General features: G+C 45.8%; 1 protein-coding gene and 1 pseudogene across 1 annotated transcript; both read left to right on the top strand.

Moving 5' to 3' along the window:
• The first annotated feature begins 2,785 nt into the window (after positions 1–2,785).
• Positions 2,786–3,744, top strand: LOC144258661 (olfactory receptor 14A16-like; annotated as a pseudogene).
• A 7,849-nt stretch (positions 3,745–11,593) lies between these two features.
• LOC144258667 (olfactory receptor 14A16-like) lies at positions 11,594–12,553 on the top strand. The gene has a single exon (XM_077806860.1). It carries the CDS (start codon positions 11,594–11,596, stop codon positions 12,551–12,553), a length of 960 nt encoding a protein of 319 aa, XP_077662986.1.
• Positions 12,554–15,050: the final 2,497 nt, after the last annotated feature.

Here is a 15,050-nt window from a genome sequence, read left to right as displayed (position 1 = left end):
GCGGGTGCTGTTTCACCTTTGTGGGGTTAGGATCAACTAGGGCAGGTTGTCAGGATAGTTTGTTCCTGTGGTGAGATCAGAGCTGGGCTCACAGCCCTGGAGACCAGATTCGGCTCTTTAGCCCCAGAGCAGGGACATCCTGGGCTGTGGCCGTGTCTGAAGCCTGAACAAGCTGGGATCAGCTCTAGAGCTGGGAGAGGCTTTCAGTCCCTGATCCCATTTAGTCCATCGCCTCTCAGCCAAGCCTGCCCTAGGAGGGGAGCAGGAAGCGCCCATCTGTGGAGTAGATCCTGGTCTGCTAGCAACTGCAGAGACTGTAAGCAACTCAGGACATCCAGCAAGAGGACAGCAAAGGAGTGCTGGATAACACAGTGACAGGTGCTAGCTAGCTAATGTCCAAACAATTCTGATGCCTGAGAATCGACTGCATCACAAGCTGAGACAAATTCCACAAACACCAGCACAGTAAGATTGCTATTTCAGTTCCATAATATGGGCTATTAATATTTAAGACCATAAATGTGAAATTACAATCTGAACTTTTTTAGGGCTGGTCTACACTACCATGCTCAGTCGATCCGAGATAAATCACAAGTTTGGGGAAAAATCCACAGAGACTAGCACAGTAAATTCACTATTTCAATTAAATACAGTCATGGATTAATATACAGAACAAATGTAAGACCTTAAACATAAATGATCATTTGAACCCTTTAAGGCTTTAGCTGTCAATTAAGTCAGAGAACTAGAGCCAGTCAGGAAAAAAAAAATCAGCGCAAAACTTTGACTTGGCATCAGATACCCCAAAATCAGAAAAAGATTCAGGATTTGGCAACCAGACGTGTTTGTTTTTAGCAAAATACTAGTGTTAAGTGAAAATGTCACATTGCCAAGAAAGGAAAATTGAGGTTTTCAGGTTTTGTGGTTTTTTTAAAAAATTGTTTCAAGTATAGCAGCAACTTTCCCTGGACATTTTTGTTTAGTTTTAGTTGGAAATTGAGCTTTAAACAAAGATGGGAAACATTATTCTTATATTTAATAATACAGCCATTTCAAACCTGTTTGTTCTATTGCAACCGTGTTTATTCCTGTTTCAAAGAAATAGTTATGGGAAGGTAAAAAAACAGGTTAGCAGCAAAGCCTGCAGACTGTGTTTTGTACACACTAGCACCTGTAAACTCAGAGTCAGCGTTGCACCAGCCACCTGAAGTCTGTCTATCTCAACCCTGCCCAAGCACACAGAGGACATGAAGGGGGACAGAAGCAAGATCTCCCTCTCCAGCCCCATATCCTCTGTCCCACACTGCTCCAGCTGAACAGCAATGTTGCAAACCGGTGCACAGAACATACACATAGCAAAACACAGCCCCTCCCTACCCGAGGTCACAGTCCTAGTAGACAAGGCAGAGAAAGGGGGGAAGAGGAAAGAGAGGCACAAAAAGGGGAAGCAACTTGCTCAAGGTCACGCAGAAGGTCAGTGGCAGAGACAAGAACATAACCCAAGTCTCCTAATTACCACTGTCCTGCCTAGCACACACATGAAGATAGAGAGGGAAATGATAAACCACAGCAGTAACCGAGGGGTGCTCCTAGCCCATCCTTACACAGAGACACAAGTGTTGTAGGTATCAGGGACCATGAATCAATCTGTCAGCAGGGAGCAGGCTGTCTCTGCACAGAACTTGGTGTGGAATCATCACAGAGGAGGTGTCGCTCGGGGTGCGGGGTATGTCCGTGTTTTGTTTCCCTTGGAAGAGGGGATCAGGCTGTGCTGCTGGTTTAGAAGTCTAGTTTCCTGTCCAAGTTGTTAGCCTGCTGTTTGTCCGAAGAAGAAATGCCTGGAAGGGACCTGGGTCACCGAGTCCAATCCCCTGCTCTCACTGGCAACCCAGTCATATAACCTCCATCCTAAACTGACACAGCTCCGTGTTAACACCAGTTAAGTTGTCTGTCCCCAACGGCTCCTATTGGGACGCTGCTCTAGATTGTCCCTCCTCCGATGGGGACAAACTTTCTTCTCATTGTCAAGCTGAATTTACTCCTGGCCAATTTATCCCCGCTCCTCCTTGTGCCGACATTGTCCTTTAGCATCAATAGCTCTTCTCCCTCCCTGGGGTTTACCCTCTCGATGTATTTATAGAGAGTGATCATAACCTCTCTCAGCCAGCATTGTGCTAGGTTAAATTAGCCAAACTCTTTTAGGCTATGTCTACTCAGCAAGCTAGGGCTGTGGTTCACCAGCTTGCATACTTGTACTCGTGGGCTAGCTTGGGGAGCATAAATAGCAGGGTGGCTGAGGTAGCCATGCTGAGTAGAAGCCCACCTGAGCCCTGGGGCTTTGTATTCAGCACAGTTTCCCCTTCTGCCATGGCTATACTATGTTTCAGACTTGTGCTAGCCATCCTCGAGCTATTGCAAGTAGTGCATGTGATCTGGGAATCACTCCCCTAGCTCGTGGCATAGAGGTAGACTTACTCTTCTTTCCTAAACTCGCTCTCCATTGTAGCAATAGGATGTCCATAATTCCTAAGATTGTTGGGCTTGGGTTGTAACTTGTTCCATATTTACACTGCATTTTATCAAGCCTCATCTTGGACCAGATCCTCAGATGGAGGAAACGGATGCCATCCTTGGACTGTAAGGGAGCTGTGGAAATTTACACTGGTGTGACAATGCTCTTCATTAGTGGTGTGATTGTCAGAGGTGAGGAGGCAGGAGGACTCTAGCCTGACCATTGCCCTTGCCCTTCCTTCCACAGGCAGTCCATGATGTACTGAGAAAGCAAATGTCTAACCGAACCACCGTGACAGAGTTCCTTCTCCTGGGATTGTCTGAGGTTCGGGAGCTGCAGATTTGACACTCTGCTGTTTCTAGGGATTTACCTGGCAGCCCTGGTGGGAAATCTCCTTGTTATCATCCTTGTGGTGCTCGACCACCACCTTCACACCCCCATGTAGTTCTTCCTGATGAATTTACTAGATCCATACTAGATCTCGGATCTGTCTCGGTCTCCGTCCCCAAGTCCATGGCCAATTCCCTATTGAACACCAGGTCGATTTCTTATTCTGGGTGCATTGCCCAAGTCTTTCTCTTCATTTTCTTCACCTCGGTTGACTTTGCTTTTCTCACCATCATGGCGTACGACCGATATGTCGCCATCTGCCAACCACTGAACTATGAGACTATAATGAACAGGGGAGCTTGTGTCCAAATGGCAGCCATTGCATGGATCAGTGGAATTCCCGTTGCTACTATGCAGACTGGGAACATATTTGCATTACCCTTTTGTGACGGCAACAGGTGGATCAGTTCTTCTGTGAAATCCCCCAGCTGCTCAAGATCACCTGCTCTGACTCATAGCTCGGTGAAGTTGTTGTTACTTCTTTTCTCTTGTTCTTAGGCTTAAGATGCTTTGCTTTTATAATTGTGTCATATGTTCACATCTTCAAAACAGTGCTGAGAATCCCCTCTGGGCAGGGCCGGCATAAAGCTTTCTCCACCTGCCTCCCTCACCTCATTGTGGTCTCCTTCTTCATTTGCATTGCCACCTTTGCCTACCTGAAACCCACCTCCAGCTCAGCCTCAGCTCTGGAGCTCATGGTGGCTGTTCTCTATTCCGTGGTGCCGCCAGTGCTGAATCCAGCCATCTACAGCATGAGGAACAAGGAGCTCAAAGGTGCCCTGAAGAAACTGACTGAGGGGAAGTTATTCAAAAAGAATAAAATTTCCAGATTTCTCCCATGACCACGTTTTCATTCTGTGCTTCTTTACTGATATAATCAACTGATGACATGATTGTCTCCATGGGAATGTGATGTGCAGGCTTTTTATGCAAAAATGTTGTGTTCACAGTAGTAATAATCCAGACTAAGTTCGCTGAAGTCTGTGGGGTTACTCTACTGGGAATTAGATAAGAATCTATCTATCTAAATTATGAGGGCATTTAATTCAATTCTGCATTTCTTTGTGAGATGCATGAGTTTAAGGGAGGGATAGCTCAGTGGTTTGAGCATTGGCCCGCTAAACCCGGGGTTGTGAGTTCAATCCTTGAGGGGGCCATTTAGGGATCCGGGGGAAAAACTGGGGCTTGGTCCTGCTTTGAGCAGCAGTTGGATGAGATGATCTCCTGGGATTCTATGAACTTGACCTTCTGAACAGGCATGAGCTGTCATTGGGAAACCTTAACTCTGTGTTAATGAAGTTTGTTACCATTTTATTTCCTAGTTTTTTAAGAGAAAGCAAGCTTGTTGGTTGGAGTCAGTGGTCATTGTGGCAGCTATAGGTGGCCATGGATACGGATGATGAGTGAAGCAAAAGGTGCTTTTAAGAATGATCACATTTTACTGGAAAGGAGCTGTATTCTGTGCATTGCTTGGACAATCTGGGTTCCCGTCACATCGTCTCCTCACGCCCAAATCTGTCAGTAAGCGCAGCGCAAAGCTGGACACAGCCATCTGCAGTAATGCAGGCTCAGAGAGGGATGAAGTGGCCTGTTCATCTCAATGAGCTATTCTTAGTGGAGTGAGAAACACCTGCAGGAGATGGTACAGCCTGAAACAAACGCTTGGAGAGGTGTGAATTGCTCCACTCATATCAGTCACCCAGGTGCCAGCAGGCTGTTCAGTGTGTTGTGGGTTCATGTCCCCCTTTGCCTCTTCTCAGCTTCACACCTCAAGGGGCGGCAATTCCCTAGACCCTGGCACACATCGGGAGTGGTGATTAGGGAGACAGACTCAGTCCCCCTCGTGCCAAAAGGCAAGGAGAAAGCCCCCAAGATCACAAAAGGGGGAGAAGGAGGCATATCGGACACCCATAGATGCATCGAGAGCCCTCTGATATTGACACACACAAGGTAGGGGAATGTGGGGTTGTCAGGCGCCCTGCCCCTTGTTCTAGTTCTGTATCCAGCAGAGAAGGAGATAGTCACACAGGCGCAGATATCGCTAACGGAAACACAGCTGGGTGCTGTGCTTGCTTTATTGTTCCCACCGCAAAACTGAACCTAACAGGAAAGTGAAGCTTTGTGCTGGGGAGGGGAGAGAGAGTGAGAGGCAAAAAGGCATCCTTTAAAAAGTGGAAGATAAATCCTAATGAGGAAAATAGAAAGGAGCAAAAATTGGCAAAGGAAGTGTAAAAATCTAACTAGAAAGACCAACAAAGAATGCGAAGAACAGCTAGCCAAAGACTCCAAAAGTAATAGCATTTTTTTTTAAATACATCAGAAGCAGAAAACCTGCTAAACAACCAGTGGGTCCACTGGATAATCGAGATGCTAAGGGAGCACTCAAAGATGATAAAGCCATTGCGGAGAAATTAAATGAATTCTTTGCATCGGTCTTCACTGTTGAGGATGTGAGGGAGATTCCCAAACCTGAGCCATTCTTTCTGGATGACAGATCTGAGGAACTGTCCCAAATTGAGGTGTCATTAGAGGAGGTTTTGCAACAAATTGATAAACTAAACAGTAATAAGCTAATGTGACACCAATTTTTAAAAAGGGCTCCAGAGATGACCCTGGCAATTACAGGCTGGTAAGCCTCACTTCAGTACTGGACAAATTGGTTGAAACTATCTTAAAGAACAAAATTGTGAGACACATAGATGAACATAATTTGTTGGGAAATAGTCAACATGGTTTTATAATGGGAAATAACGCCTCACCAATCTACTAGAATTCTTTGAGGGGGTCAACAAGCATGCGGACAAAGGAGATCCAGTGGATATAGTGTATTTAGATTTTGAGAAAGCCTTTGACAAGGTCCCTCACCAAAGGTTATTAAGCAAAATAAGCAGTTATGGGATAAGAGGGAAAGCTCTCTCATGGATTGTTAACTAGTTAGAAGATAGGAAACAAAGGGTAGGAATAAATGGTTAGTTTTCAGAATGGAGAGAGGTAAATAGTGGTGTCTCCCCGGGATCTGTTCTGGGCCCAGTCCTATTTTACATATTCATAAATGATCTGGAAAAGGGGGTAAACAGTGAGGTGGCGAAATTTGCAGATGATACAAAACTACTGAAGAGAGTTAAGTCCCAGGCAGACTGCGAAGAGCTACAAAAGGATCTCTCAAAACTGGGTGACTGGGCAACAAAATGACCAATGAAATTTGATGTTGATACATGCAAAGTAATGCACATTGGAAAACATAATCCTAACTATACATATACAATGATGGGGTCTAAATTAGCTTTTACCGCTCAAAAAAGAGATCTTGGAGTCATTGTGGATAGTTCTCTGAAATCATCCACTCAATGTGCAGCGGCAGTCAAAAAAGCAAACAGAATGTTGGGAATCATCAAGAAAGGGATAGATAATAAGACAGAAAATGTCATATTGCGTCTATGTAAATCCATGGTATGACTACACCTTGAATCCTGCGTGCTGATGTGGTCACCCCATCTCAAAAAAAGATATATTGGAACTGGAAAAGGTTCAGAAAGGGGCAACCAAAATTATTAGGGGTGAAGAACGACTTCCGTGTGAGGTGAGATGAATAAGACTGGGACTTTTCATCTTGGAAAAGAGGCAAATAAGGGGGGATATGATAGAGGTCTATAAAATCGTGCGTGGTATAGAGAAAGTAAATAAGGAAGTGTTATTTACTCTGTCTCATAATACAAGAACAAGGGGCCACCAAATGAAATTAATAGGTAGCAGGTTTAAAACAAACACAAGAAAGTATTTTTTATGTAACATACTGTCAACCTCTGGAACTCCTTGCCAGAGGGTGTTGTGAAGGCCAATACTATAACAGGGTTCAAAAGGGAGCTAGATAGATTCATGGAAGATAGGTCCATCAATGGCTATTAGCCAGGATGGACAGGAATGGTGTCCCTAGCCTCTGTTTGCCAGAAGCTGGGACTGGGTGACAGGGCATGGATCACTTGACGATAACCTGTCTGTTTATTCCCTTTGGGGGACCTGCCATTGGTCACTGTCAGAGGACAGGATACTGCACTTGATGGACCTTTGGCCTGACCCAGTATGGCCGTTCTTATTGTCTTATGTTCTTAGAGCACAGAGCCCGCTGAACATTGAAAGAGACAGGACATCACACCCCTCTGTTCTCCCAGGCCCCCTGTCACTCACCCTCATGTCCCCTCTTCCCAGTGTCCCACCCCTCCTCATCTCCTGACCCCCAACTCATCTCCTACCCACCCACCCTTTCTGTCCCCCACTCCATAATCACCCCTCCCCTCGCTGCCCCGAAAAGCCTTCTCCCCAATTCCCACCCCCATCAACCTCCCCTCCCAGCAGGTAAGGGCATTTCAAAAATTGGTTCATCACCTTCTAAATATCCTGTGGTGCCCAGGTGACATTTCCCCACAATTCAAAACCCTCAGGGAGTGCCAGGTACCTCCTTATTCTTAGGTTCAGATTTCAGCTCAGGGTTAGATCTGAACTCAAAGTGCCCAGATGGCATGCGGGTTTGTCAGCCACTACTGGACATTCCCCCTTCAAGGACTCACAGCCGGTGAGCCAGAGGTAGCTGTCAACCAGCTCATCCTCTCTCCATACACATGCACAGCGTAATCCATTTGGCGCGATTCCAAGCACTTCCAAGGCTGACAGGCCTAACTGAGAGCTAAACCTTTTGGCTAATAACACTATGACTTTATTTCCTCCAAAGAGCTGGTGACTGGCCCTTGAGCATCAGAAATGCTCCCTGCTATGAGGATCTGAGCCCTGGTTTGATCTCTGTCTGGGCACAATAAATGAGCACCAAAACACATCAACGTTAAGAAAAGTTAGAAGTCACTTCTTTCCAGTCGATGGGGCTGATTCCCTCTCACTCACCCTGATGTAAATCAGGAGTAACTCCATTGGACTCAGTGGGGCTGATTTCTCCCTCCCTCACCCCAGGGTAAGTCCATGGTGTTCCAATGGAGTATGTCTGGTCTCAGGAAGAAGAGATTCAAGTCCTTTGACTCCAGCCCCTGCTGAGGTGTGGCCCTTTTCTGTGTGGTCCTGGGCCCTTCAATCCCAAATCCCCTGGGGCACAGCCCTTCTCTATGAGATGTTGGGACCCTCAATCCCAGAATCCCCTGGGGCATGGCCCTTCTTTATGGGGTGCTCTGCCCTCCAGCCCCCACTGACCATAGTGTCTCCTTCCCCACTTTTCTATCCCTCTGCCCCCTGCTGCAAACCCCGCACCTGGTGAATCTCAAGGAGACCCCCTGATACCACAGTGCCTGCTGTACCATGCCAAGTACGGCATGACTCGGTACCAGGAGCCGGGCATGCTGGGGTGGGGGTGTCCAGTGCCCTGGGTCTGACTGGGGCCAGCAACGGATGCTGCGTCACCCACAGCCTGGAACAACTGGGGTGGGATGAGGAGATCTGCCCCCACTGCAGCAGCTGCAGCATTGTCTGCCTGAGTCTGAAAAAAGCCTGAGATAATGGCTCTGGGAGAGGGGAACTGCCCCAGGTAAGGACTGGGGGGACCATGACTGCCCCCTGCCTGTCTGTGGGCACCTAGCCGATCCCAAGGGATTGGGGGAGACTCACCTGCTCCTCTTCTGGGACAGAGCAGGGTTCCATGCCATTGGCCCAGCCTCTCTTTGAAGCCTTCCCCCACCCCATGAATGCCCCTGGAGTATCTGAATCCAGCCCTGAGAGTCAGCAGAGCTTTATGGGATTAACTGTGCCTCTTTCCACAGGCTCCTGGGAACAGCTCGGCTCAGAGTTGTGACACTTGGAGGGACCAGCACCAGCTGCTGAATAGGGAGGGAGAGTAACCCCCTCAGTGGACAGTTCTGCACTAACCTCCGTGTCAGGGATGTTCCCTGTGAGTTAATGGCTGGCTGGAGACCTACACCATGGCAGTTTAATTCATTCTCTGATCTAATGTAACCATGAAGGCTCTGGTGATCCATGCCAATGTCTCACCCTGCTGGTCATTTTGTCTCAGCAATCCCTTGTGGCAGTGAGTTCCCCAGTTTAGCTGTGTGCTGGGCAGAGGCCACCCTGAAAATACTGTTCAGAAAAGGGGCTGGGCCAGGAAGAGGAAGGAGGAGAGTGGGGAAGGAAGGAAGTGGTGTCCAGGGCTTGCCAATGGGGAGAAGGAGGAGAGAATGGGCAAGTATTTGGAGCCGGGGTGAGTGGCTGTTCCCTGGGGCTGGCGCCATGTCAGGAGAGTGGGGCTGAGCAGAGGAGAGGACTGATGGTAGAAGAGGGGACTGGTGGGCAGAGGGGTTAAACAGGGATCTCTGAGGAAGCTGAGTCAGGAACTCTGGGTGGGGAGTTGGCTCTTGGCCATGGAAGGGGGAAATCTCAAAGAACAAGGGCTGAGAGACTCTGTGGGGTGGGGGTTGTGAGAGGGGTGGGAGAAGATTAAGGGCTGTGGGTGTTTGCTTGGGGGTCTGGGCTGGGTGAGGGAGAGGGAGGGAAACACTCAGGGTCTAGAGCAGGGGTTGTCAAACTGGGGGTCAGGACCCCTCAGGGAGTCACGAGGTTATTACATGCAGGGTCGCGAGCTGTCAGCCTGCACCCTAAACCCTGCTTTGCATCCAGCATTTATAATGGTGTTAAATATATAAAAAAAGTGTTTTTAATTTCTAAGGGGGTGGGGGTCATACTCAGAGACTTGCTAGTTGAAAGGGGTCACCAGTACAAAAGTTTGAGAACCACTGGTCTAGGGTAAGATGAGTTCATTGGGTGAATTATGGATCATCTCTAACCAAAAGTTTCTTTTTGAATTTTTGATCCAGTCTCAGTTATTATCCCCCAGATTTTGGTAAAGAGAGGCACAGAGAGTTGAGGTAACATAGCTGCATAGCTGGGCTTAGATCACAGGAATTCTTAGCATCTTGAGCTCCTTTCTCTAGATGCATGGCTGTCAGAGGTGAAAGTAAGCTGGTCCTGTCCGGCATACCAGCAAGAGCCCGTACACCGGACCAGACCGGCTTCCCTATGCTGGCGATTTAAAGGGCCTGGGGCTCCCAGCAGTGGACCTCAGGCTTTGTTCTGATCCAAACACACTGCGCAGTTAATTTTTCCATGACACTGCTCCTTTGCCAATCCCAGGCATGATTTTCTGAAATTCAGGAGAAGCCCAGGCCTTGGAAGTTAATGAGGGAGACAGGGCCAGGATTACAAAGGGGTTTAGGTACCTAAAGAAGGAGATAGCTACCTATTGGGATTTACAATAGCATCTAAGCAGGTTACACTCTTTACTCCCACTGAATGACCATGGGACTTAGCCACCGAGCTCATTTAGGAGCATTGATAAATTCCCATTGGTGCCTGTCTCCATCTTTGTGATCCTGGCCCAGAGATAACACAGATGCTGGGCTGGAATCAGGGAATGCTGGGGGAGATCATAGGCCCCAAGCTATGTGAGTGTCAGACTGGAGGGACAGAATGGCTCTCTTGGCTTCATCAGCTAGGCATCTCTGCACTTGCCTCTGGGCCTCTGCTGCTGAGCTGTGCAGAGCTCCAGGGAGTGAGTCCCACCCGCCCTTAGGAAATAGACGTGAATAAATTACCTTCCTGCAGCATCAGTCCTTTAATGCCAGTGATGCCCAGCACCAGCTACATACAGCTCATCTGCAGAAAGCAACAGGTTTGAGTCTAGTTCTGGCAGTGCAGTCTGAAAATGAAGGGGGAAAGAAATCTCAGATGCATGTGCTTTTCGCTTCTAGATTCTGGTACATAGATAGATATTGACCAAAGAATCGTAGTGCTGGATGACTGATTGGATCATGCATTGGGTAAAAATCCACAAAGATCAGCACAGTAAGTTTGCTTTTTCAATGAACTAGGTTTGGGGATGAACATAGAGGGAAAATTAAGAGGATAAATATGAATTACAATCTGAACTCGTTAAGACTTTTACTCTCAAATTAATCAGATGCCTACTGCTGATTGGAATTTTTCCACCCTTCAGGAAAATTTTGACTTTTAACTGAAAACCCCAAATCCATTTCTTTCCCCCTTCAGTTTTCGGCAAATGAAAACTTTCTGCTGAAAAGTGGATTTTTTTAATCGAAAAAACGAAAATGTTTGTGTTTGAGTTTTCAGTTTCTTTAGTGAACAATCCGAAAATGTTTGGAGAAAAGCAGACAGATTCTGAGATTTGTTGTTGTTTAGCTGAAAACCCAGTCTTGATTAAAAGAACACAGCTGAAAATTTCCAACCAGCCTTTAACTTCAAATAAATTAGAGAACATTAATATTGCCTGATAATCCCTTAATTTCAAACCATTTATTCTATTGCATCTGTGGGATTACTCTTTCAAAGGGATCGTTGCGAGGAGGTAACAACTGAATAACCGGTAAAGTTGACAGCTCACAGACTCTCTTTTATACAGTCTTGGGCCAATTCGTCAGATGGGGTAAAGTAACGAAGCTCCATTGACTTTAAAGGATCTGACCCAATTTACAATAGTGTGATAACATGACTGACTGATTGTCAGAGGTGAGGAGCACTGCCAACACCTACTCATTGTAAGTGACGAGTTCTGTGCACCTTTGACATTCATATAATGAGATATTAGAGAAAGGGGAATCAGGGCAATTCCCTCTGTTGCTCTAATCCTGACCATGGTCCTTCTCATTCCCCCTGCAGCCATCACACAGTGCACTGAGGAAGAAAATGTCCAACCAAACCACCATGACCGAATTCCTTCTCCTGGGATTCTCTGATGTTCCAGAACTGCAGATTTTACACTTTGTGGTGTTTCTAGTGCTTTACCTGATATCCCTGCTGCCGAACCTTCTCATTGTCACAGCCATAGCCCTTGACCGCCACCTTCACACCCCCATGTACTTCTTCCTGATGAATCTGTCCATCCTAGACCTTGGCTCCATCTCTGCCACCATCCCCAAATCCATGGCTAACTCCCTCATGAACACAAGTTCGATTTCTTATTCTGGATGTGTTGCCCAAGTCTTTCTCGTCGTCTTCTTCACTTCAGCAGATTTTGCCACACTGACCATCATGGCGTACGATCGATATGTCGCCATCTGCCAACCACTGCACTATGAGACAGTGATGAACAGAAGAGCTTGTGTCCAAATGGCAGCCAGTGCCTTGATCAGTGTTCTTCTCTACTCTGCAGTGCACACTGGAAACACCTTTGCAATATCCTTCTGTGGAGGGAACATGGTGGATCAGTTCTTCTGTGAAGTTCCCCAGCTACTCAAGCTCGCTTGCTCTGATTCAGAAATCAGTGAAGTTGGGTTTCTCATCTTTAGTGTGTGCTTAGCCTCAAGCTGCTTTATTTTCATAATTGTGTCGTATGTTCAGATCTTCACCACAGTGCTGAGAATCCCCTCTGAGCAGGGCAGGCGTAAAGCCTTCTCCACCTGCCTCCCTCACCTCATTGTGGTCTCCTTGTTTATTTGCACGGGGACCTTTGCCTACTTGAAACCCACCTCCAGCTCTACCTCAGGTCTGGATCTCGTGGTGGCTGTTCTCTATTCTGTGTTGCCACCAATGATGAATCCGATCATCTACGGCATGAGAAACAAGGAGCTCAAAGGTGCATTGAGTAAACTGATAGTTTGGAGGTTATTCTCTAAGAATAAAATGTCCTTATTTCTCCTTCAGTAACAATTTCATTCTGTGTTTCTTTATAAATATAATCAGCTGATGACATTATCGCCTGCATGAGAAAATACTGTGCAATCTGTTTATGCAGAATTGGGTATTTACACTAGGAAAAATCCAGACAAACATGACTCTGAAAAATGGAGTTACTATAGGTTTAGACCAATGTAAATAAGATCAGAATCTATCTATCGTATACTGCTACCCATCACCATACTAGCTGAGCACCTTGCCCATAAAATCAGTAGCCAAAGCAAAGTCCGTAGTGAGATCTCTGGCTCTTCTTGTTTTTGGGGATAAAATCTCTGATTGAAGTATCAATGCATTTGTTCTTTGTGCCTTTTGTTTGTTTGTCAGATTTTTAGCATTTTTTTTTTTGGGTTAACTGGTTGGTTGGTGGTTTGTTTTGTTTCTTTGTTCCAGGAAGTTGTGGAGGTGGGAAAGCCTGGGGAGATGTTGAGTGTTTGGTTTGACAGGATTTTCAATGTTTGTCCTCTCTTGGAAGTGCCACTATGTCATCTCTTTGATGGGGTTTTCTGAGCAAGCTGAAGGTTTGCTCCCCACAATGATAAAAGGGTACAAAAGAGGTTTCTGCTTGGCTGAGTTCCTGATGAAATGATTATGTATCGACTGTTGGGGTATTATTGTATTATTAATGATGTTAGAGAAATAACAATCTGAGGTAGGCATCTTTTCTATGATTTTTACCTATTGAATATGTAAAAACGGTGTCATTTTTGCTATGGTGAAAAGGGTGTTTTGAAGAGAAACTTTTTCCAGAGTTTCCTAAAGAAAACCTGACACAGGATAATGAGGTCAAATTTGTATTCCATGGAAGCCACTAGGGTTTAGCCCATCACTTCAAGGAGATCAGGATTTGGCCTATATACACAAGGCCAATAGCCTATATACACAAGGATTCAGATTTGGCTGACAGCACCCTGGAGAAAGTGAATGTTACAGAGAGGTCAGGGTCTGATTTCCCAACTCAGCTAGACCAGCACCAATGCAGAGTAGACCCAATGACATCACACGTTTACTACTGATGCGGTTCTGGCTCAAAGTCACTGGGAAGCACTCTGTAGTGACATGAACACGGGTGTAAGCTTCTTGTCTGGGGTCATTTTGTTCTAACCTTGGTGTAAGCGGAAAAGGGCCATCACTTGCACTGATCTGGTGTTCCATACGCCTTCCCGTGTCGATCTGCTCACATCCAAACTGAGAAAGGATCTCAGAAGCTGGCCAGTTATTAGTATTAGGATATCATCTTTGTGCATGGTTGTGTACACTACATATATGACAGAGAAAAGCAGAGTATGTGATTAGATAGAGAGACAAACAGACAGGACCATTCCTTGTCCTAACACACAACCTCATTTTGTCATCATGATAAATTTCTATTTGATTGTGAATTATGTTAGCTAGCTAGATAATGAATAATCTATGGAAATTATTGTGCAAATTATTGTGCTTCTTTTCCTGTTAACGATTGTCTATGTCCAGATCATGATTTTCTCATAAGGACTCCTTATTAAACATTATTTAACAAAGATTTTTATGGCTATCTCTTATTCTAGCTGTTATTTACAAACAGTTTGTCCTAAAATACTCGGTGTTTCACCTTTGAGCTGTTTTGACAGGATACATTTTTAACATGCTCTCTTTTGCTTCTGTGAACAAATGAAAGTATCACACTGGGGATCCTTAAAAATCAAGGAGCCAATCCTCAGATGGTTTAAATTGTCATAGCTCCATTGAAGTCAGTAGATCTCTGAGAATTTTTACCAGCTGAAGATCCGTTCCAAACACTCATGAATATGAATTTAATACTCACTCCCTTTGAATATTCTGTACAGAGGCCCTGATTCCACAGCCACTTCAGCACATTCCTAACTTTAATCATATGAGTGGCCCCATTGAAGGTTGAAAGGTAAACTCATGCTGAAGTCCCTGTTGAATACGGGTTAGGGTTATGCCTAGGGGTGAAGGCTAACAACAAACTGGTGTCAGACCCTGACACTGTCTCCATTTCTCTCCTTTCCCAGTCAAAGAAAGCCTTACAATTGGTGCATTGGAATTACTCTCCCCTTCTGGGGTCTGAATTATTAACATAAACTAACAATTATTATTCACCAAATCCAAGCTGTCAAGGCTCTTGTCTCTGTAGCCGCTGTATTCATGCAGCCTTTACTGGTGTCTTTAGAATGGAGCAGCTTGAGACTGCAAACAATGGGACTGTGTTGATGGTTGGTGGGTGCATGAAATGAACTGTTTGTCTGTCTACCTCTCTGTATAGATACATGACCCCCATCTCAGTCGTTTGATAAATCATATTTGGTTTTCTGCAGAGGTGTATACTCTCACCTCTTTAGGGAATATTCAGGGGCAGTTCTGTGCTTAGACCAGGGTGATTTACGAGATCTGGAATCTCTTTTTGCCCCTGCCACACATTAACTGTGCAACCTTAGAAGAGAATGATGTCTAGCCGCTCTGTGCCTCA

Source organism: Eretmochelys imbricata, unplaced genomic scaffold (genome assembly GCF_965152235.1).
Source record: "Eretmochelys imbricata isolate rEreImb1 unplaced genomic scaffold, rEreImb1.hap1 Scaffold_33, whole genome shotgun sequence".
Taxonomy (NCBI): domain Eukaryota; kingdom Metazoa; phylum Chordata; order Testudines; family Cheloniidae; genus Eretmochelys; species Eretmochelys imbricata.
This window is presented reverse-complemented; position numbering and strand designations above follow the sequence as displayed.

Bases quoted from the DNA above. Each gene is read 5' to 3' on its own strand.
- LOC144258667 (XM_077806860.1), top strand. From the start codon at position 11,594: ATGTCCAACCAAACCACCATGACCGAATTCCTTCTCCTGGGATTCTCT.